The 24,359-nt window shown below is 42.8% G+C and overlaps 1 protein-coding gene across 3 annotated transcripts in view; it reads left to right on the forward strand.

The window, feature by feature from the left end:
* Window positions 1–24,359, forward strand: part of ST7 (suppression of tumorigenicity 7) — a 228,699-nt gene that overhangs the window by 101,094 nt on the left and 103,246 nt on the right. For all 3 annotated transcript variants that reach the window (XM_039508628.1, XM_039508630.1, XM_039508634.1), the window contains exon 2: window positions 17,615–17,697. In XM_039508628.1, coding sequence (XP_039364562.1) covers window positions 17,615–17,697 — 83 coding nt within the window. The remainder of the gene's footprint in view (window positions 1–17,614; window positions 17,698–24,359) is intronic.

Consider the following 24,359-nt stretch of genomic DNA (forward strand, 5'->3'; position numbering starts at 1 on the left):
CGAATGCAGAGCACTTAGACACACTTAGCAAGTTTAAAAGTCCCAGATTTCTGAGCAGACTGGCAGTCTGAAAAGCATTCAGCCATACTCCTAGGGTTTGCTTTCATATTGGCATTTCAGAAGGGCCCATTAGGACAGGAGCCTCTGAACAGTTATTTTGGGAAAAGTGTGTGTGTGTGTGTGTGAGAGAGAGAGAGAGGTGGGGGTTCTCCGCTTTTAAAAATAACTGAAGGGTTTTTCCCCCGGACTTCCCAGAAACATTCACCTCTGTGCTAAGACCACAGGTGGGAAGTTTTAGCCTCAAAGAGAATTTTTCAGAATGTTCTGAGTATGTAAACACCAAGGGCAGGAGAAGAAGGGAGATTATAGTGGAAATCCCAGGTCAGTTGTTACTATAAGTGGTCACTAGGAGGGGGCAGATTCACACTGACTGATGGGGGGCCTTCTGCAGTACTACCAAAGAAGAGGTTCTCTGACCTGTTGTTTTTCTGCTACTACCTTCTATGGCCCATTTTCTGAACTGATGGGCACCTGCAGCTCCCGTTAGCTTCGCTCGGTGTTGTGGGTGCTCAGTAATTATGAAAATCAGGCCCCTAGGGACTGGAAGTCAGTTCTCCTGGGTTTTATTCCAATCTCTGCCACTGACTCACTGTATGACTGGGCAAATTTTCAAAAGTGTGCACTAATTTTAGGCACCCAATTTGAGGCATTGTGGGCCTGACTTAAGAAGCTCTGAGCTCCCACAGCTGCTCAAGGCAGGGTCCAGGGAGGCTGCACAGGAGCATGTGGGCAAGTTTTACTCACACTTATGTTCCCTGCTCGCCCATACAGCCCTTAGTGTTGTTAAGCTCTTTGCGATCCTAAATGGAAGATACTATAGAAGTGCAAATGCTTATTACTAATCAAACATTACGGTGGAATGCTGACCTCTCTGTGCCATATCATATTTACTGAACATTTCCAGCAACTAGTGCAAGAACGACAGTCATCAAGTTGCTAATCTCACAGAAACATTCTAAAAAAAACCAGTTTTCCACATTGCAAGACCTGTGCTTCAGCTATAATCAATTATCTGCAGCCTGGTATGGAATGCCATGCAGAACATCTCCCCACTGCTTGATTTGTAACAGGTGGTATGTACAGAAAGACTGGTTATAATTAGTCCTGTAACATTTATATTCATGGCACATGACTCTCACCTTACCTACTGCCAGTGCCCTGTTTGCTTAACTAATATGGCATTGCATGTTTCATTTCTGAATCCAAGCTATTCAGTTAGAGAAGGAGAGAGAGAGAGAGAGAAAGAACAATTGGTGGATAATATTAAGTGCTTGGATTAGCACATTTGTGCAGCGTTTCTCAGAACATTGACATTTGCTGCAGGCCGAGTGAGAATTCTGTGTGGTGCTGAGGCAGCCCTATTTAGGTGTCCTCTTGTTCAGTGGGTGTTTAGCTGCTTTCTGTTCCTTCTTGCATTCAAAATGCCAGCTGCCTCCGAACACATTCAATAATTTTTTAAAAAGAAAAGGAAAATTGAACAGGACAGTCAGTATTGCACTCAACCCTCTCCTGAATTTAACCAGGATTTATTTTTAGAACAAAAGCATCAAATAGTCAGTAAGCAAAATACTATATGTATTCAGCTGCCTTTTCCTCTGGAAGATTACTAAAGTCTAAATCAGAAAGCTAAATCAAAATCTTTGTTAATGTTTTTAGCAGCCGCTGCCCCATATAATTTAAATAATGCAACGAGGAAGTGCACTTTATATATTTTTCCCTCCCTCATGTGATAATATTGTTCCAGTATTTAGGCAGGGCTTTTTTATCCCAATGCACTTTAAGGATGATGGCCCTGGTCCTGCAGTGAGCTCCCATGTAGGCACAGGAATCCACTCACATAGAGCTCATTGCAGGATTGGGGCCTACATCAAAAGATCATTTCAGCCATCACTGAAATGCAGCCATCTCGGGGGTGAAATGCAGTAACGTTACTCTACAGTTTTAGGACAGAAGTGAAGTATGCCTTATCCCGTTGAACTTGCTGGTGGAATGTAGGCAGGCAGAATGTAATTCCCCAAGTTGGCACTTGCCATGGGGATTCTGGTTAATAACGTTCTTACAATGGGAAATGCAGGTTCTTTGAGTGTGTTGTCTGTATGGAGCCCACTGGAGATGCACATATGCCTCGAGTGCAAGGCCAGGTTGTTTTTTTTTACTAGCAATGCCTAGCAGGGCAACATATCTGTCCTGAGCCTCTTCTGTTACCTGCACAATTTAGGGCTCTCACCCCCTACCTTCTCTTTTGGTACTCAGGAAGTAAGGCACCCAACTTTACCCCTTTCGTGGGCTCAGGGCTAACACCCCTTCCTGGTGGATGCAGGGCTCTACGGGTCTGTGGGACCTTTTCCCAGTGAAAGAGCCTTACACAGGAATATCCTTAACTTCTATTTATTAAGAGTTATCAAAACAGAATACACACACTAAGCATACAACGCTCACCACTCCCAAGTGCGCAGGCGATCTTCCTCCTACTGGCCAGGCAAGCTTCGCTTGCTGCATGGCATGGTCATGCAGAGTATTCTGGCAGCTTTGATCATGAGCTGTGCGGGGTCCTGGAAGTGAGTTTTCTCTCATTTCTTCTTGGACCCCAATTTTTATAATGAAACTTGAGTCCTGTCTAGTTGTAAGTTAACCAGTCATGTTTACTAAACTGTTACGAAACAATTCTTTAATCAGTCCTAACATTGCAAAACAATTCTTTAACCAATCAGACCCCCACCACTTTAGTTGTTTCAAATCTTGCAAAATTAGTTATGCAACAGACAGAAACAATAGCGATAAACAATAGAGAAGTAGGGACCATAAAGGCAAAACAAGAGAGAAGTATAGATTTCACAGTCACAACTGTTGGTAAGTGGTTTCTTTCCAGACAGTGTTAGCAAACAAAGTTTTCTTTAAACATCTTAAGATCTGTTGCTTTATCTGGTGATGGTGGGTACTATTAGGACAGGAGTACCTTCTTAACAGGCCAGTATTGCATTGTTTTGGTGCAATTTAGATGGAGCCTGAGGATGTGACTCTCTGCAACTTATCTCAAGGCTGCTGTTTTTACTGCAGAAAAAGGCCCCGACCTTACACTTCAGACTCCTGTATGAGCTCCCCTATGAGGGCATAAAAGGCAGGGCAGCTGCAGCCCTTCCTCAGTCCTCTCTTATTGCCCATGGCAGCAAGACAGAACCGGGGGAATCTCCAACCACTAGTTCATGGGTCGGCAACCTTTCAGAAGTGCTGTGCCGAGTCTTCATTTATTCACTTCTAATTTAAGGTTTCGCGTGCCAGTAATACGTTTTAACGTTTTTAGAAGGTCTCTTTCTATAAGTCTATAATATATAACTAAACTATTGTTGTATGTAAAGTAAATAAGGTTTTTAAAATGTTTAAGAAGCTTCATTTAAAATTAAATTAAAATGCAGAGCCCCCTGGACCGGTGGCCAGGACTGGTTGCCTACCCCTGCACTAGTTCTTAGCTCAGGATAATCTTCTGCAAAATCTTCTGCAAATCATCAGAACCACTTCTGATCTCTTGCGTTAGTTGCCAGGAACCAATCACCAGGTGTCTGGACCAAACTTCACTGTCCAGACTCTATATACAGGGCTCTTCTAATGGTGGACTCAAAACCTGCAGAGTTTAAGCCCTTTCCATGCTGTTATGGATTAAGCCCTCTGAAAGATGGGCACAGTAAGTGTCTCTGCTGTCTGAGGGAATCGCACATTCCAAGCAGATGCTTAGTCTGTTTATCCTTCTCCATAAGGATCATGAGAAACAAGGCTGAAACGTCACCTTTTGGAACAGATCATGACAGTCTCATGAAAAAAAACCTGGTTGTTTGGCTTCTTTTTCTTTATGCAGTTGACAGCACTTTGTGTGTGGTCATTTTCATTGATCCCCTTGCAGTCAGTTAGTGTCCCCCGTTGTTCCTGTGAGTTTTTCACACAACAACAGGTGAGAATTAAAGATTTTTAAAAATGGGAATATGTGATTAATACAAAAATCGCAAAACTTGGTTGGAGGGCAGGGATACCACTTTTCACTCATTATTAAAATGAACTGGATTTTAAGTTGGTGGGGTTTTGGTTACCACGGGTAATCAGGACTGAAGAATCGGTGCCCCCTAACTCCATTACTGACCGAAAGGGAAAAATGTCAGTTATTGAATCACCAACTTCACTTAATGCAGCACCAATATTGTGCAGGTGTTTGTTGGAGGTCCCCACCCAACAACTACCTCACCCAGTTCTGCTTAGATGGTTTGATCCAGCAGGATTATAGAACGAATGGAATTGCTGTAAGCTAAACTTGTGGGGTGGAAAAATGTTACACTCTTCACAAGAGAAACTCCTGTTCCTTTTTATCTCCCCAGCCCATCCAGTCTGTGTATGTAACTGTATCTCTCTATCGATATCTATATATGAATTGAGTTTATTCAGTTTATTTTAACAATAAAAACACATTCCTCTCTGAGTCTTTACGACTGTATAAAGGCCCCTTTGCTGGATGTTTGTTAAACCTCCAAAGATGTTTAGGGACTTAGTTATATAGCTTATCACGGTGTTAGAATTATAAAACAATACCGGGATGGTCAGGACTTGAATACTCACTTCAAATAGATTGCAGTATTGTAAGTTTCATTTATTCATGCCACACTTTTGCAGGGAGGTACTTGCGGTTTGTGTTCTGTTGAGCCTTCCACTATATCTTTTTGTAGAGTCTCCGATTCTAAGGCCAGAAGGGACCACTGTGATCATCAATTATTTCTTCCTGTATAGACTGTAGTGCAGGTCATAGAATTTCAGAAAAATAATTCCTAGAGCAGATCTCCGAGAAAAACATCCAGTCTTGATTTTAAAATGGTCAGTGCTGGAGAATCCACCACGAACGTTGGTAAATTGTTCCAATAGTTAATTACTGTAAATGTTAAAAATGTATGCCTTATTTTCACTGTGAATTTGTCTAGCTTCAGCTTCCAGCCATTGGGTTGTATTATACATTTCTCTGCTAGATTCAGTTATTATTGAAATATTAAATATTTGTTCCCCATGTAGGTTTCCTATAGACTGTAATCAAATCATCCCCTAGCCCTCTCTCTGTTAAGCTAAATAGGTTGATCTCCTTGAGTCTATCATTATAAGGCAGGTTTTCTAATCATTTAATCAGTCTTGTGGCTCTTCTCTCCAATTTGTCAACATCCTTTGGGCATCAGAATTGGACACAGTGTTGCAGCAGTCACACAGTGCCAAATATAGAGGTAAAATAATCTCTTTACTCCTATTCAACATTTCCCTATTTATGCATCCCAGGATCTCATTAGCTCTTTTTGGCCCCTGCATCACAGTGTAAGCAGGAAAGCACAGATATATTTTCAGTAATAGGATAATGACATTAGCTGCTATGCATCCTGGGCAGGTCTCCATGAACTTGCTGCCTCTTCTTATTTTAATGTTGTTCACAATCATCTCACAATTTCTTAGATACTAAGGTGAACAGCATCTTTGCAATTCCTAAAATATAGAGAGGTTGGATACAGGAAGATTCTTGAGGTTAGAACATAGATTCCTTGAACAAGAGCAGGGAATGCTACAAACACATTCTGCTCAGCCAGTGCAAGGAGACACCTAATAGTGCTCAGGCACAGCCTATCTTAGGTGCCATGTTGATGTTGACAGTTCATTTAAGATTTTTTTTCATTTTTTTTTTTTTTTTTTTTTTTACAAAAATGGCTTTTCAGTCAACAGACATTTTCTGTTTTGGAATATCTGTTTTTGACAAAATTTGTAGATTTTTTTTTTACAACAACAACAACAAAATATGCTAATTTTTTGGCAACTGAAAAATTTGGACCAGACAGGTGACACTTTTCAATTAAACCAAAAATTTTTGTCTGACTAGCTGAAAGTTTTCAGTTTTTGGTTGCTGAAAACTAAACAATTTTCAGTGTTTGTTTTTATGATGAATACCTGAAACATTTTGTAGAAAAAAATTCAACAACAGTGAAAAATGTTTTGTTTTCATCAACATTTTTTTTTTTTTTGGAGGGATGGAAAATGCCCTAACCAGCTCTAGTTCTCAGCCAGATAGTAGGTCACCACACAGTTTGGGGTGGGAGGGATGCATGAGGGGAGAAATCTCAGGCTCTTTCTCTAAACCAGGGGTAGGCAACCTCTGGCACGGGTGCCGAAGGCGGCACACTAGCTGATTTTCAGCAGCACTCACACTGCCTGGGTCCTGGCCACCCATCCGGGAGCTCTGCATTTTAATTTAATTTTAAATGAAGCTTCTTAAACATTTAAAAAACCTTATTTACTTGATATACAACAATAGTTTAGTTATATATTATAGACTTATAGAAAAAGACCTTCTAAAAATGTTATAATTATTACTGGCACGTGAAACCTTAAATCAGAGTGAATAAATGAAGACTCGGCACAGCACTTCTGAAAGGTTGCCGACCCCTGGTCTAAACCATTTCACTAAGATTTTGCAACAGGAATACTCTGTGTCTGCCCCCTCGTTCTTCCCGTCACAGGGGTGGGATAGCCTTTTCTGGGAGTTAGACTTTGCCTACCAGTGCCTAATTAGTTGCTTCCCAGGTGATTGATTTGAGATGAGGGATCAGGTGATAGCTTCTTGGTCCCCTGGTCCTTGGATAAAAGGCCAGCCAGCAAGTCTTATGTGAGAGAGGTCCTCTGTCTCTTTCTGTCTCTCTAAGGGGCAGGAAGATGACTAGATATATGCACAAGATTATTGAAAGGGGCCACCACTTGACCCCAGAGTTCAGAGGTCTTCCTACAATGCAGGAGTCTGTGAGACTTTTTGTCCTTTGTTGATGTTTCACAAATGCCAGCAGTTGGTCAGTGTCTGAGTTATCACCCAGCAATGAGGGTTGCCTATTCTAATCTTAATTATCTAAGGCATTGAAGCTGATCCTCGTAGCAAACCTTTAATGAAAGGTGCTTTTTGAACTAATAATGAACATAATGATCCTACCAGCTGCAAGTGCAAAATCAAATGGAATCAATACAGGCTTGGTTTAGCATGTCAGAAAAGGGCAAAACCTATTCTAGCTGTAGGTTGAACTGTGCTGATCTGGTGCTTAGAACAAAAGCCATTAATTGTCTTAAGTGACTCCATATAATGATGTTTAGTAATTGGCTTTCATTTTAGTACAGCTTTAAAAGGCTAAACCTCATAAACCTATGTAAAGCCTCAGTCTTAGGTATAGTAAAGGTAATAGGCACATTAGATTTAACAAACACCATATAGCCTATCTATATTTTTCCAAAATTTGCTGCAGTACTTAGTATCATTTCATCTAATTAGCCCACTGTGCAATGAAATAAACTGAGATAGCATTCCAGTTATAGCATAAGTGGGATTGCTTTGTGAGAGAATATTTAGCAAGTTGCAAATTTATCTGGCTCATGATGTGTGCTGTAGCTTTCCTTCCAGAGAGCTGGATTTTCTCTTGCTGTACATACTGTAGTGCTTTCTCTTACAAGAGGAAGGAGCATGATGCATGTCTAAAAGGAAGTAGAGAATGCGGATAAATGATAATATCCAGAAACCACATTACCAGCACAGTGCATCAAGGCTTCTCATTTTCGAGCAGTGTGATATCAGAACTTATCCTACTTTTCTCCGACTGATGTGTACATGATTATAGAGGGGACCACAACTTGACCCAACAGTTAAGATGTCTTTCTGCAATACATGTTCTGATCATGCACGCAAGCAGTTTCAGTCTGAGGAGTTTTGTAGTGCTGCATAGTGAAGAAAGGAAATCCCCAGTCACAACCACACTGGAACACTTCCTCATGCAGTATTGCACTAAAGTACAACTAAGACAACAGAGAAGTCCTGGATGTCTTAATATGGTATAGATCTGAAATGCTGACAGGGTCTTATATGAGTTTGCAAACAAAAAAAATTAATTATAAAGAAGTTAAGGTTGAAAGTGTGTTGCAGTAGAGTCCAGCTAAGAAGCAGAAACAATATTATACTTTACACAAATTCTCCAGTTGAAAATCCCCCCAACCACTAGACTGGCTGGAGAGGAATGGAATCAGTTTGTCACAGCCATATCACCCTTCATCACTCATTCTCATTCCATCCATCTTACACCACCTGCTCATTACTACTGTTGTTGGTTTTTGTGTTACTAGCAGTCCCACCTGAGATCAGAGCATTGTGCTAGACCAAGGTGGGCAAACTTTTTGGCCTGAGGGCCACATTGGGGTTGCAAAACTGTATGGAGAGCCGGGTAGGGAGGGCTGTGCCTCCCCAAACAGCCTGGGCCCCACCCCCTATCTGCCCCCTCCCACTTCCCCGGGGGCGGCTCTAGACATTTCGCCGCCCCAAGCACGGGGCGCTCACCGAAGCCGCGGGACCAGCGGACCCTCCGCAGGGACGCCTCCGGGAGGTCCACCGGAGCCCTGCCTGCCGCCCTCCCGGCGACCGGCAGAGCACCCCCCGCGGCATGCCGCCCCAAGCACGCGCTTGGCGTCCTGGAGCCTGGAGCCGCCCCTGCACTTCCCACCCTGACTGCCCCCCTCAGAACCTCCAATCCATCCAACCCCCCTGCTCCTTGTCCCCTAACTGCCCCCTCCTGGGACCCCCCACCCCAACCGCCCCCCAGGACCCCACCCCCATCCACCCCACCCCTGCTCCCAATCCCCTGACTGCCCCGACCCCTATCCACATCCCCACCCCCTGACAGGCTCCCCGGGACTCCCACCCTTATCTAACCCCCCTGTTCCCCATCCCCTGACTGTCCCCCCTGAACCTGTGCCCAATCCAACCACCCGCTGCTCCCTGCCCCTTATCCAACCCCACCTGCTCCCTGTCCCCTTACTGGGCCCTGGAACTCCCTGCCCCTTATCTAACCCCCTGCCCCTTTACCATGCCGCTCAGAGCAGCATGTCTGGCAGCCGTGCCACACGGCCAGAGCTAAACACGCTGCTGCTCTGCTCAGCAGGAGTGCGCAGCCCTGCCGCCCAGAGCACTGCCCACGCGGTGGCGTGGCTGTGGGGGAGGGGGGACAGTGGGAGAGGGGCCGGGGGCTAGCCTCCTCGGCCAGGAGCTCAAGGGCCAAGCAGGATGGTCCCACAGGCCGGATGTGGCCAGCAGGCTGTAGTTTGCCCACCTCTGTGCTAAACACATACAAAAACAGAGTAAGAGATAGTCCCTGCCCTAAGGAGCTTACTACTGAAAGAGACAAGACAGACAAAGGGAGGGGGAAGATACAAAGGCACAGAAGAAAGATGAAGTGACTTGCCCAAGGTCACACAGTAGGTCAGTGGCAGAGTTGGGAATGAAACCCAGGTTCAAAGTGCCGCCCAGCAGCTGTTATCCCCATCTAGAGTGATCAGATGTCCAGATTTTGTAGGGACAGTCCCAATATTCAGGGCTTTGTCTTATATAGGTGCCTATTACGCCCACCCCCACCCCCCGGCCTTCATTTTTCACACTTGCTATCTGGTCACCCTATTCCCATCTGCTCATTAATCCCCAGAAAATGACTTCTTTTGGGTTTGTTCTTGAATATGAGAAAACCTCAAAGTATGAAACATGGATTTTTTAATGGCGGTGCCATTTCAGTTGGATTGTACAGGGTTTCTTGCTGCCAGTACATTAGCCAGTCTGAATGCTCTGACTGACCCACCCTTCCATTCACTTTACAATTAGCAGTAGCTGTGCAATGAACTCATGTCACCATGGTATTGTGAAGACCAGTGGTAATGTCCCTGATCTTTTGCAGCATGGTGCCCATGCTACAGCAGATCTGCATCACAATAGCTGCTTTCATGCAGTATGAACTGATCTCTCTCTCCATATCTGTATACTCAAAATCCATAAACGACGGAACTCAAGATTCCTTTAAATACCCGTTACCATAAATAAAGACTCATTAAAGGACTGAAAAATATTTAACTATTTTTAAAATGTTTTAAAAATACTTGGAAGTGTAGAAACATTAACATGTTTGTAATTGCAGAGAGCCACATACTCTACTTGAGTTTTGATAGCCTGGGTTGACCTTATGCATATTTGACACCAGAGAATAATTTGCTGGCTTCATCACCTCCCCCAAAATGCTGAAAGGGAAAAACTATCAGTGGAGCAGTGAAAGGTGTCTGCTTCAAACCAGGATGTTTTCTTACTCAATTAGTCAGCATTAGTACAGGTCCAGTGCTTTGATAATGTAAAACTCTGTGTAGGTTGCCAGATATTATTCACGTGAAGCTAGAGGCTGCTTTTATGCCACATTTTGCCTCATCATTTTTCTCAGCAGGGAATGATCCACAACCACTGAAGTCCACAGGAGTCTTTTCCATTAACTCCCGTGGCCATTGGAACAGGCCTCAGATATCTGAATCTGACTCTGATTCAGGCCTTTTGCGCTAGCATGATGGTAGGTGGCTGAACTAAGTAAATGGGCATCCGGATTTTCCTGTGCACCGCACAGAGATGCTAATTGTTTCCGGTAGAAGCAAACGTGATCATTTCCAAGGCACTGACATTTTCAAGTTTTGATTATTAATTTACACCAAGAGACCTTAGAGCAGGAAGCTACTTAAAATTTGCAAGAATTTGGTTACATTTGAAACACACACTAGCTCTGTTAAACTTTTAGGTGTTTTTTTTTTCTTCTTTGGTAATTTCTTTAGAATATTTGGAGAAGTAAAACCTCTTAATAGCTTCCCAGGGAAAACCCCTATAATAGGACTAGGGTTTTTCCTGGTGCACACCCTAATGCATGGTTAACCTCCTTTTCCTCCTTTATTTATATTTGAGGGGAAGAGGGGCTATGATACTCATACACACCTTCCAATCTGACCTAAGCACACTTGTCCCAAATGAGTTATGGCCCTTCTAAAGATGGTTAGGGGGAGGACAGTTTGAAAGGGTAGACATGAAATGGATCACTTAAAACTCAAGAACTTGTGGCTTTCCTCACTCTGAAGCAGGAATTTTGAACATTGGTTTGTCTGAGTGGGGCCCTTGAACTTTCACCTACTCCTTCATTCACCATTGTTGCACTCTGACCCTGTCTGTGAGCCCTATGTTGCAGTAATAACTTTAAATCTAAGGGTTATAACTTACTTTTGAGACTGCAGTTATGGAGGGTCCAACAAGCTGCATTAAGATTGAGTTGAGTATTAGACATACATCGGGGATTCAGCCTCTTTGATATGTATGCAAAATACAATGTATCCTCCACAAACATGCAGTTTGCTCTTTCAGTACAAAATACATTTTCACTGAATTTATGAGTAAAGCTGTTAATTAGCCTGAGTTAAAATTAATTTTAAAATGGGTCATTTAAAGTATCTAGTAATCTGTGTTAGATCCTTTCCCCCCGAATGATTTGAATAATAGAATAACTACAGCCTGCAATATATTCAGTTATTTCCACAAACACACTAAACATATTTCAGCCATCTACAAAAGCCTTTGGAAGCAATTGGGATTTAACAATAATTAAAGCGAATAGGCTCTTTAGGAAAATCAGGCAGTTGAATATAGAAAAGCTAAATCCCAGCTTCCACTAATGTTCAGGCAGAACTCCTGTTGACTTCAAGGAGAGCACAGTCTGACCACGTTTTCTCCTGTATTTAGTCTGATGGATGTGGAAATACAGGTTTCACACTGGAAAACAATTTGCTTTAATAATGAAACATATTGGGGGATTAATACTTTGTGGCAGAATAATTGGCATGGGTTAATAGTTGTATTACTCTTTCAATTGAAGAAAAAAGCAAAGTGACTGAACAGACATAGGCCAGATAATCAGCTGATGTAAATCAGCATAGCTCCAATAAATGAATGGAACTATGCCAGTTTGCATCAGCTGAGAATGTGGCCCACATATTCTGAATGTCTTGTAGCCCTTTTTGTAGCAGCAATGGTATTGGGGTATGTCTACACTGGCAGAGTTACAGCACCGCTCAGAGAGCGCTAAAGGGAAACTGCTGTTGTGTGTTCACACTGTCAGCTGCCTGCACAATAGCGTGTTCACACTTGTGGCACTTGCAGTGGTATTTGGAGCGGTGCACTCTGGGCAGCTATCCCACAGAGCATCTTTTCCTCTTCTGCTGCTAAGAGTTGTGGGAAGGCAGAGGGGGCCATGGGGCGTACTAGGTCCTGTCCGAATGCCCCATGATGCATTGCTTCACATCCCAACAATCCCTGTGCTTCTGTCCGTATTTGGCGCCATCTTTCAACAGTTTGCGTACTGCGCACCATACCTCTTTGGTCTGCTGCTTGCTCTCACTAACACGTCATGAGTGGCAGTGGAGTTATTCCTTAAACTACAAAGGCAAGAGGAGTGCGACACTGACCTTGCCCCGCATAGTAGCTACGACGTGAGATTGCTTCTGGCATTCACAGAGGTGCTGACCACAGTGGAATGTTGCTTTTGGGCTCGGGAAACAAGCACTGAGTGGTGGGATCACACTGTCATGCACAGCAGTGGCTGCAGAACTTTCAGATGAGGAAAGCACACGTTCATAGGAATGTGTGATGAGCTTGTCCCAGCCCTGCAACGCAAGGGCACGAGAATGAGAGCTTCCCTGTCATTGGAAAAGCGTGTGGCGATTGCACTGTGGAAGCTGGCTACTCCAGATTGCTACCAATCGGTTGCTAACCAGTTCGGAGTGGGAAAGTTGACGGTTGGACTTGTGTTGACAGAAGTGTGCAGGGCCATAAATTGCATCCTGCTCCGAAAGACTGTGACTCTGTGCAACATGCGTGACACTATGGATGGTTTTGCACAAGTGGGCTTCCCTTACTGTGGCGGGGCGATAGATGGCACACATATTCCAATTCTGGCACCAGACCACCTAGCCACCGAGTACATTAATTGGAAGGGGTGTTTCTCTATGGTTCTCCAGGTGCCTGTGGATCACTGTGGGCATTTCCCGGACATTAACGCAGGCTGGTCCGGAAAGGTGCATGATGCATGCATCTTACGAAACACTGGCCTGTTCAGGAAGCTGCAAGTGGGAACTTTCTTCCAGGACCAGAAGATCACCGTAGGGGAAGTTGAAATACCCATTGTGATCCAGGGAGACCCTGCCTACCCCTTAATGCCGTGGCTTATGAAGCCATACACGGAGCAACTTGATATCAGCAAGGAGCGGTTCAACAACAGGCTGAGCAAGTGCAGAATGACTGTTGAGTGTGCTTTTGGCCATTTAAAGGCCCGCTAGCGCTGCCTATACAGGAGGCTGGACCTGGCTGATGATAGTATTCCTATGCTTATAGCCATGTACTGTACGCTCCATAATATTTGTGAAGGGAAGGGTGAAAGCTTCACTCAGGGCTGGACCACTGGGGCTCAGAGCTTGGGGGCTGAATTTGAACAGCCAGAGACTAGGGCTATTAAAGGGATGCAGCATGGGGCCATACGGATCACAGATGACTTGAGGCAGGAATTTGAAGCTGAAATCCACTAATATTTGTTGCTATGCTTGGGAGTGCAGTGTTTGTAGTGCAAGGAGGTGATTGTGATTGGTGCAGACGATGCACTGTGAAGGTTTAAGAAAATTGCCTGTTGCTTTGCAGGGCTCTGTTTGCTTTCAGTTAATAGAATAAAGATTGCTTTCAAACCAACACAATTCTTTTATTAGAAAACAAACAACCAGAGGAGAGAGACAAACAAAAAAACACATCAGCACTGTGGTGAATGGGGGAAGGGAGAGTCCCAGGAGGAAGTGGGGTCCCGAGACGGTTAAAGATTTGTGTATGTCTAGGTATCATATGTAACCTTGTCTTCTGGAGTACAGTGCAGTGGGTACTGTACTTCAGCAGGGCTAAACTGCAGAGGGATGGGTATTGAGTACAGTGGGTACTGGGAGTCCACAGGGATGGACTGTGACAGGGCAGGAGTGGAATGCAGCGGGTACAGACTGGAGCCAGGAGGGTGATAAGAGTGTGCTGGCGGTGTCTGGGGGGCACATGGGAAAGAGTTTTGCGACAGAGGCCACGGGCAGGGCGGGTGCAGAGCTGCTTGGTTTGTAGTGCTAGTAGCACCTGGAGCATGTCTGCTTGGCGTTCCATAACTTTTAAGAGCCACTCTGTGGCTTTGTTCTGGCATGCCGCATTCTCTTTTCGGTTCCTCTTCTGGCTGTCCCGCCACTCCTTCAATTGTTGTTTTTCAGCTGCGGAGTGCATCATAACCTCATGCAGAAACTCCTCTTTAATTCTTCGTGGCTGCTTTCTGATTCTACACAGCTGTTCAGCCGGCGATAACAAAGAGGAAGGCTGGGCTCCCAAGGTCATATCTGGGAGGGGGAGGGATAGCTCAGTGGTTTGAGCATTGGCCTGCTAAACCCAGGGTTGTGAGCTCAATCCTTGAGGGGGCCATTTAGGGAACTGGGGTTAAAAAAAAAAGTCTAGGGATTTGTCCTGCTTTGAGCAAGGGGTTGGACTAGATGATCTCCTGAGGTCTCTTCCAACCCTGATATTCTATGAATCTATGAGAGGGAGTGGGGAGAAGTGGAGCAGTGGCACACTGCGGGGAGCAGACAGAGTGGAGGTGAGCTAGCATGGGAGGTCATGGGGGCCCCCAGGAAGCAATGGAGAAGGGAAATGCTGCACACCCAGGGGAGGAGGCTGGGAATTTGGGGAAGAAGTTTAGAAGGGGTGGAGTTGTAGAGAGGCCAGGGGGCATGAAAAAAAGGGGGGGGCAGCCAAAAATTTTTTTGCTTGGGGCAGCAAAAATCCTAGAGCCAGCCCTGGCTGTTCCTCTGCCCTACTCCATGGAGAGGCAATCTAGAGCTTAACTGGACAGAGGAGCTTGAACAGTCCTCGAGGTGGACACATTTTCCCTGATGTAGCGTTCATTCAGTGTGGTTGATAATGATAAGACCTGGGTGACTGTGCTTAACTCATCTGCTCTCAAGACAGAAAATTCTCATTTTTGCAACAGTGCCCTCTCACAACTCAACAGAAAATGCTGCTTTCAGTGATATGGACAGAATCAATATTCCACCAAGACTCCAAATGGGCCCTATATCAGTGTCCCAGTTTGTAAAGCTGGAAGACACCATAACTTTAGTGTTTTGGTAAATCACTCAGTCTCTGTCATTAAAACACTGGGAAATCAAATCCCACTTGGGCCATGTTTCTGATTTAATATGACAAACTCTAACGTTTCGTGCCCCGATAGGTTACTCCTGCACACCGGAACTGAAGGGGAAGCACCTCAGTAAAGTCTGCTGCTGTTCACCCACTGAAGTCATCATTGGCATTGTAGCAAAGTAGTGACCGGCACACATGTACAGCAATATCCCAGCAGATGTTTTTTTGCAGGAATATATTAGCCTAAGAAGTGCAGTAGATTTAGTTGGCAGACTATAATTTTATCAGTGACACCGTCAGGGTTCCAGTTTGATTATGTCTCAAGCTTACATTTGCACTCCAGAATGAGGAACATTTTCTTCAAAAGGATGTGTGGGTGGTTTGAATAGAGCAAAGCTATTACAGTCTTTGCATTTCTCTTTCTTCTCAGTATAGCTTGGGGGTAGATGTAGCAAGCACTAATGTTTCATAGTTAGTTTGTATTTGAAAAGAAATAAGGTGCGATGGAAATCCTGAATATTGCACCTGTTCCTCAACTGGTGTAAATAAGGATAGCTCCCATTTAAGACAATGAAATCAGTGAAAGTAGGTGAATTTACACCAGCTAAGTTTTGGCTCACTATTGCTTCCAGTTTGTTTGAGGGGTAAAACTAACACAGAACTAAAAAGGACGGGGTCTGGTTCTTGACTCAACCCTGCCAATTTGGTGCTAGTGTAAATTCAGTAGAATGAAAAATCACACATACACACTCTTTAACAATTTCTAGTTCCTTCAGGAAAAAATATGAGAAAAGATGCATGCAGAAACAACACAAAGCTGCTGCATGGCAGAGTTTCAAGTTCTATGTGATTCTTTTCTGGAAGACAATCCTGTTTCTTACTGAATATTGAAAATTAACCACGTGCCAGTGAGAATTAATATCATACCTTTATTATCTCCTCTCCATATTTCAGTTTAAGTTTGTTTAGCTTCAAGGATAATTCTTAAAGACACAGAAAAGAACTTGAGTAAACCCACCGGCCTCCCCATGCCTTCAATCAGGGTTTTAACTGGCAGTTTTATAGTTAGATACAAGTCTGTTAGGTGTGTTCAGAAAACAAAACAATAAAGTGTACAGTGCTGGGCGTCGCCTGGGCAATATCTTTGACTGCCCATCAAGTTTGAACCTGTGTAAGTCATGGGCTAGATCACTTTGGGTGGTGCAGAGAGATGCAGTGTCCTCCGGTGAGGACCATAACACTCTGGGATTGGAAGGATTTGTATGTAAAATCTGAAAGAAATTAATAGGGATCAAACCAACAGGATTCCATACAGGCTATTCCAGAGCCCTGTATAATTGAATAGGGAATGATTTAATTGCTAGAGAGTTGGGTTGGTTTGTTGGTTTGTCCAATTCTAAAGCAGAGCTATATTTCTGTATTAAATTCTGTAGGATGGTCCAACAAAAAACTATAGAAAGTTGATTATTTTCTCTCAGATTCTATAGGATTTCTCCGTAAGGGACTGAGGGGGAGCAGCTGGTGATTCTACTGACAGTGCTGTTGGAGGGCTTCATAGAAGGCCAGTTAGCCTACCAGGGCTGAATTAATTCTTCCGTGGCTACGCTGGCCATGACTCCTCCCCAACCAGCATGCCTGGTTTTGGGGGCTGTGCTAGTCCTTGGCAGGGCCCCCAGTGATTCCAGAATGAACTAGACTGGTAAAGCTAGTGGGTTTTTCTCCCTAGTCAATCCATCTGCCATCACTGTAGTATCTGAGCAACTCACAATCTTTGATGTATTTTTCCCTCCCAGCACCCCTGTGAGAGAGGGAAGTGTTGTCATCACCATTCTACAGATGAGGTGCTGAGGGACAGAGAGACTAAGGGCCAGATTTTTAAAGATCTTTAGATGCCTAAATATGTGGATAGGTGCTTAGTAGAATTTTCAGAAAATGGGAGTTAGCCACCTACATGCTTTTGAAAGTCCCATTTGGCACCTATCTGCATCTTTAGGTACCTACCTACCTTTAAAACATCTGTCCCCATATGGCTCGTCTGAGGTCAGAAGTCTGAAGCAGAGCAGGGAGTTGAACCCAGGTTCAGATTGATTCATGATTCCCCATGATAGGTTAGGCAGATGAAAGATACTGTATTGTCTGCCTTAACTACGCTGTTGGCATTTAGCTTTTCAAGAGCTTTAAAATGCAGTGATGGCATTGTGCAGTGCGGAGTGGAAAAGGCCAAGTGAGTATGTAAGTGATTTGTAACTCCTTGTGATGAACTCTGGTGTGAAAATGAATTCCTGTATGTAGAACATTGGGCTGCATCTTATCATGTGTGGGCAAACTAATACAGTTGTGCTTTATATGATTTTATTTTTAAGGTGAGCAAGTACCGTAATTTATTCAAAGTGGGGGTGGAGTTGGTGGGGAAGCCAAAAGAGAGAACCTGTCCTGCTGTTGTACTCATGATTTCCTCTCTTTCTCTTTCAGTGAGTATGTTTTTGAACACATTAACCCCCAAGTTCTATGTTGCCTTGACAGGCACTTCTTCATTAATCTCAGGTCTTATTTTGGTAAGTATTAGATACAATTATTTTTATTTAACAAATTTCTTGTTATCCACAGTGTGATGGACACTGTCATGATTCGTAGGGGCAACATTTGGATCTGTCTTTTGTTCCTCTTTTATGTTTGTGCAGTCCAAGAAATTCTTAGTATTTTTTTTCCAAAACAAATGCTTCAGTGTCATTTCTTTTTAAGGAAAGAATAACTGCCAGCGGCCCAGCACTTATGAGCAATCCTATAATAATTCAAAAATGAGTTTTCATGTCAAGGGTTGCCATAAACAAATATAACAAAAATAAAAGCCTCCCTTAGAGGGGAGAGAGAGATTCAGAGGTGTGTTCTTTTTAAACTGTTAAAGCTGGTGATGGGTGTGGTAGAAGTATCTCATTAAAAAAAGTGGGGGAATTGATACTGGTAATGAACTCAATTTCATAGTCTTGTTTCCAAGGGATGATTATTAAAACAGAGAAAAACATATTTTAAAATATATATATAGTAGGGCTGTCAAGCGATTTAAAAAAATAATCGTGATTAATCGCGGGATTAAAAAAACTAATTGCACGATTAATCGTACTGTTAGACAATAATATAATACCAGTTATTTAAATATTTTTGGATGTTTACTACATTTTCAAATATATTGATTTCAATTACAACACAGAATACAAAGTGTACAGTGCTCACTTTATATTTATTTTTTATTACAAATATTTGCATGGTAAAAAACAAAAGAAATAGTATTTTTCAATTCACCAAATACAAGTAGTGTAGTGCAATCTCTTTATCATAAAAGTTGAACTTACAAATGTAGAATTATATACCAAAAAAAACTGCATTCAAAAATAAAACAATGTAAAATTTTACAGCCTGCAAGTCTACTCAGTCTACTTCTTGTTCAGCCAATCACTCACAAACAAGTTTGTTTATATTTGCAGAGATAATGCTGCATGCATCTTGTTTACAATGTACCTGAAAGTGAGAACAGGCATTCGCATGGCACTGTTGTAGCTGGCATCACAAGATATTTACGTGCCAGATATGCTAAAGATTCATATGTCCCTTCGTGCTTCAGCCACCATTCCAGGAGACATGCGTCCATGCTGATGACGGGTTCTGCTCAATAACAATCCAAAGCAGCTTTCTTTTTTGGTGGTTTAGGTTCTGTAGTTTCTGCATCAGAGTGTTGCTCTTTTAAGACTTCTGAGAGCATGCCCCACACCTAATGCCTCTCAGATTTTGGAAGGCACTTCAGATTCTTAAACCTTGGGTCAAGTGCTCTGGAATGGTGGCCGACGCACGAAGGGGTATATGAATGTTTAGCATATCCGGCATGTAAATACCTTGCAATGCCAGCTACAAAAGTGCCTTGCCAAATGCCTCTTCTCACTTTCTGGTGACATTGTAAATAAGAAGAGGGCAGCATTATCTCCTGTAAATGTAAACAAACTTGTTTGTCTGAGCAATTGGCTGAACAAGAAGTAGGACTGAGTGGACTTGTAGGCTCTGAAGTTTTACATTGTTTTGTTTTTGAGTGCAGTTATGTAACAAAAAAATTCAACATTTGTAAGTTGCACTTTCACGACAGTGAGATTGCACTATATTACTTGTATGAGGTGAATTGAAAAATGCTATTTCTTTGTTTATAATTTTTACAGTGCAAATATTTATAATAAAAAAAATATACACTTTGATTTCAGTTACAACACAGAATACAATATATATGAAAATGTAGAAAAACATCCATAATATTTAATAAATTTCAATTGGTATTCTATTATTTAACAGTGCAATTAAAACTGTGATTAATCGTGGTTTTTTTAATTGTGATAATTGTTTGAGTTAATCACGTGAGTTAACTGTGATTAATCGACAGCCCTAATATATATTGGATATCTTGATAATGTCCTTTTAAAATATACATGATCTTTTAAACCTCTCAGACCCTGGTCTTGCAAACATGTATGCTGGGGTTGGTCTTAACACCAGCATAGGACTAAGTTTCCAAACCAGTGTATCTGTTCACAAGAACTCAATCACATTGGCCACATTCACGGAAATAAAATGAGAAGAAGTGTTGAATCCTCAGGGTATACAGTATCATAGTTATTATTATGCTGGTTTTCAACCTTGGTGCTGGGAGCTAGTTTGTTACTTAAACAAGCAAGGTTTGTCTTATATTTTTATTGCTGCTCAGTCATTGTCCAGTCCTTTGTTTAAAAATAAATCACACATTTATTAACTTTCTGATTACCATAGTTATGGTCTCTCCATTTGTAGAGTGCTTACAGGAAGCTCTGCATTACAGCAATAACCTGAAACAGACATTATGAACCCTATGCCCCTCCTCACCCTATGTTGCTTGGTGCTGCAGTAAAATAACAATGCAAAAATACTGTTATCTAAGCTGATATAATGCATTATAATCATAAGTGAGTTTGGATTCAGATCTGTATTTTATAGTTTGAGCCCATCTATAGAAGAAATGCGATTCTAGATGTGTACCCAGCACTTCCACTATCTCATCCTTATTCTTCCCCAGTCTGTCACAGCCTGGTACACGGGGAACCAGCAGATTTCAAGTAAAACATCAGGTGTGCTGCAGCTGCTCAGAGAGCTGCCTTGCTTCAGTGTTTACAAGCAACTGAAGACAATTACTTAATGACTGCACCTTGGGCATTGTTCAAACTGCTTGAGCTGAGCCCCAAAGCACAGAACAGCTCTTCAGAGAAATCACTTCGGAATATGGTTGGAGAGGTTCAGAGGTCACATTCAGACCAGGTGTTAGCTAGTGCAGCTCCTTTGAAAAGAATACATTCAAGGGAAGGTGCTGTGTATTAAATTAAATACCCTTGGAAGTTAAACATATTAACCGCCACTAACCAGCAGGGCTAGGAAGGGCGGGAGAAATATAGTGGCTCCACTGGCATAGGTCTATGCTTGGTGATGGGGAAAGAGGAGTGAAGGCAGTCAGAAGAAGTAGCAGGAGGGACTGGCTGTCCCTTTGGAAAATTCTGATGGAACTTAATAGGAAGGAAACCAACAGAGTTCTATAGAAATTCCTTCTCAATCAATGCAATTTAGTAGAGTGAGATCTTATATATAGGTTTGCCTAGCCATCCTGTAGAATTCTATAGCAAGGCTGTATTCAATTCTATAGGAGGGTTGAAAAACTATAGAGGGGTTCTCCTTTTCTGTTACATTTTATGTGGCTTTTCTAAAATGGGTGACTCAAAGGAATGGGCGCTAGTGGGAGAATTGCAAGAAGGAAGTGGGTCTCTACCTGCGGGATAGATGTCTGACTTGTGTGAAATGTTGGGGAGTGATGAATGAGAGGCAGCAGAAGCATTCAGGTCCATGATTTGTGGAGGAACAAAAAAGGCAGCATTAGAAAGAACCAGAGGGATGCAGGTCTCTAAGTCAGGTAGTGCTGGAGCCTAGGCAGCAATGTAAGCTGGTGGTTGGAAAGCCTAGAAAGGTGGTGGGTGGGAAGCCTATTTATCCATGACTCACCAAGAGACACTGTAGCTAGTTACAGCAGAATCAGAGTCTCTGGCGTGGGGGCAGAGCATTCCCATTGGCAGGACCCCACCCATGGAAACTGTGCAAGAGGAGATTAGACTGTGTGAGCTAAATGTTAGATCTACTCCAATAACGGAATCTCTCTGTATGACTGGCCCACAATGAGCAAGTTGGAGGAAATAGAGAAGAGGGAGGGGGAGAGGTATAAGAAAGATGGGGAGCAGAGGTGTACCCTCAGTACTGCCTTTAATTGTCTGGTGATTAGGTACCACAGCTTTGCAAGCCTGAGAGACACTTGAGATAAGTAAATTGATTAGACAGGTAAAAGCCAGGGAGTCAACATTATAGACAAGCTTTGACTGGGATGAGGGTCAGTGAACTGGGTGATGGGAAGGGAATTCAGCAGAGGAAAGCTGTGGTAAAAGTGATCTGTGGTCAATCAAGACAGCTGTGGGAAGTTGTTGTGAAGTAGTACTAGGAGATCACTGGTCCATTTAGCCTGGTAACTTCACCTTTTCTAACTACTCTAGCATTTCTAACAATAGGCCCAGCAATATGGTAAACTATCTAACTATCACCAAGCATAATATAGAATATTTCACAATAAGTGCAATTCCAGAACACCCATTCTTAGTACTATATTAAAAATGAAAATCTTCAAATGAAGATTAAATGAAAATCTTTTCTAAAACAAATATTCTCTTGTCCTATCTAAATTACTGTGATTTTTGTCCTGCTAGTTGTGCTTATGTTCTTTGGAATTTTCCACCATATGGTCTGCTTTGGCAGATTTCGTCCCACTGTGAATTGGCTGTAATTACTAAACAGAAGGAGAAATCACAGCTACGGCCGAATTTTAGAAGAGTGGCAAGTGATGGTATAGAAGACACCTCACTCATCTCGTTTCCAATATATAGCAATGACTCCTAGTGGTGTTCAGCTTTGGGGAATAGAGTGTTATATGCTAATCTCAGGTTGCTCATATGTAACGTGGTACTTTCCCCTGTCATTTTCCCTCTCTTTTTTCCTCTTACTCCTTGGGTGGAATTCTGGCCCCCCTGAAGTCAAAGTGTGTTTTGGCAGTGACTTCAGTGGAGCCAGGATTTCACCACTTCTTTCCAGTCTGCATAGCTCAGGAAAGTAAAGAAGACTCCTTTATTTCTGTTACAACCAACCTCGCCATTAGTTGTCTACATTACATAATTTAAAATGAACAACTCAGGTGGCACAAATTAATTCCATCCTTGCTTCTGTCCCTTACAGGTCATTCATGGGATAAAATCAGGGCCTAAATAAAGCCCCTAACTGCACCACACATACAAGCATATCAGGGAACTTGGTTTCAACCCAGATGTCTCCAGCTTGGTTCCAATTTGTAGTGTAGCAGAAATCACTTAAGAAAGAAAATTTCTGAAGAGATGATATTTTGTTTTTCTGATTCTGTCTCAGGCTGCAGACTAGACTCCCATACATCCTGAGCAAAGCACTGGAACACCAGGATCTGCTGTTTCAATGAAGCAGATGTACACATTTTCAAAGGTGCTGTGCACCTTACGTTCTCACTGATTTCAGTCGGAACTGGGGTTACTAGGCACCTTTGAAAATAAACCCACTATCTGCTACAAATGAGGGAGTAACATTTTGAAAAACACATAAATGACTTAGGAACCTTAGTCCCATTTTCAAGGGACTTAGGCATTTAGAGTCATTGGGGCTAGGGTGGTGTTTATGCAATGTATACAGTACTTAATTTGAGTCCAGGGCTAAACCCCAGCACCTCTATACTTGGCAGTTCATAGCCCTGGTGTCTCTGGGCTTGCCACGTCGGTTATGAAAGTAAAAAAATTGCCTAGAATTCAGAATTCACAAAAATCAGGATGCATTTATGTTCTTAGCTGTCTGCAACCAACTGCCCAGCTTGACAAATGCTTGTGAACCTGGTTCTGTGTGTTTGCACAGCCTTGTCTCCTCTCCTCTCCTCTCCTCCATGGGTTCCTTTTCTCTCCTATTCTTCCCTTTTGATTTCTTCAAGGGGAGCAGTTTCTGGGACTTGGAGTTGTCAGAAAGCACTGTGAAGTAACTCCTTTCAGCAGTCTCCATGTAGTAAAGTCCTCCCACCTAGGAAGTGCCACCTAGAGCTCAGTGAATAAAGGATTTATCAGTTCTCTGGCTTTGTGTGCTGTAGGATGTAGAACCACATATTCGTTGACCTCCTGTTTTATGTAAATTGCCAGCCCGTATTTTGGGTGCTAATTGCTGGCTATGAGTTTATAGCCATTGATTTTGTGAGTTAGGACACTCACCTAGGATGTGGGAGACTGAAGTTCAAATCACTCTTCTTATTTATACAAAGTGGAACAGCCCCAGTGAGGAGATTGAGAAACCCCCACACCAGAATATCCCATAGCCCAGTGGCTTGGACACTGTCCTGCAGTATAGAAGATCCAACTTCAAATCCCTTCTCCACATCAGGCAGAGGGAAGAAATAAATCTGGATCCCCTACATCTTAGGTGAGTGCCCCACCCATTGGACTAACACTGATAAATGAAGTGGCAGTACCACCACCATCTCTTTTTCCTCTGTCCATTTTGTGACTGTAGTCCTCCTTTTCAGTTCCAAACAAAATGTTTCATTTCAACATTGCCAAAACCTTTGGATTTTTTTTTGTGATGAACTTGATACAAACCCCTGAATAGTTTCGGTCAACCCAAATCTGCATTTTTCGGGGAATAAACTATTAGTCTGAAAAAATTCTCCCATTGCTCTGGTGCCACCTTTTCCATATTGTACTGTGATCCTCAATGTTTTCTAGCTACGAGGCTAGGAATTATGGGACACCTCTATTGCTCATTCAGTAGAAGATGGTGGAAGATGACGATCTACAAGCAGTCCACCCTGTTAAGTGGGAAACCATGACTAACATCATAAAACTGGTGACCAAACATCGATTGTCAACCTCCTGGTCCAAAGAGCAACAAAATAAGCCTACCTTTTCAGGGCCAATTTAAAAGGTAGATTGCACGTGGGGTAAAGGTCTGCCAGTTGAATGTTGAAGGCCTCTCACTGTCCAAGTGTGACTACCTGGAGAAAATGCTGAAGACAACCAACATCAATGTCCTCACCCTCCAGGAGACACATGTTGCAAACAAA

Source organism: Mauremys reevesii, linkage group 1 (genome assembly GCF_016161935.1).
Source record: "Mauremys reevesii isolate NIE-2019 linkage group 1, ASM1616193v1, whole genome shotgun sequence".
NCBI classification, from domain to species: domain Eukaryota; kingdom Metazoa; phylum Chordata; order Testudines; family Geoemydidae; genus Mauremys; species Mauremys reevesii.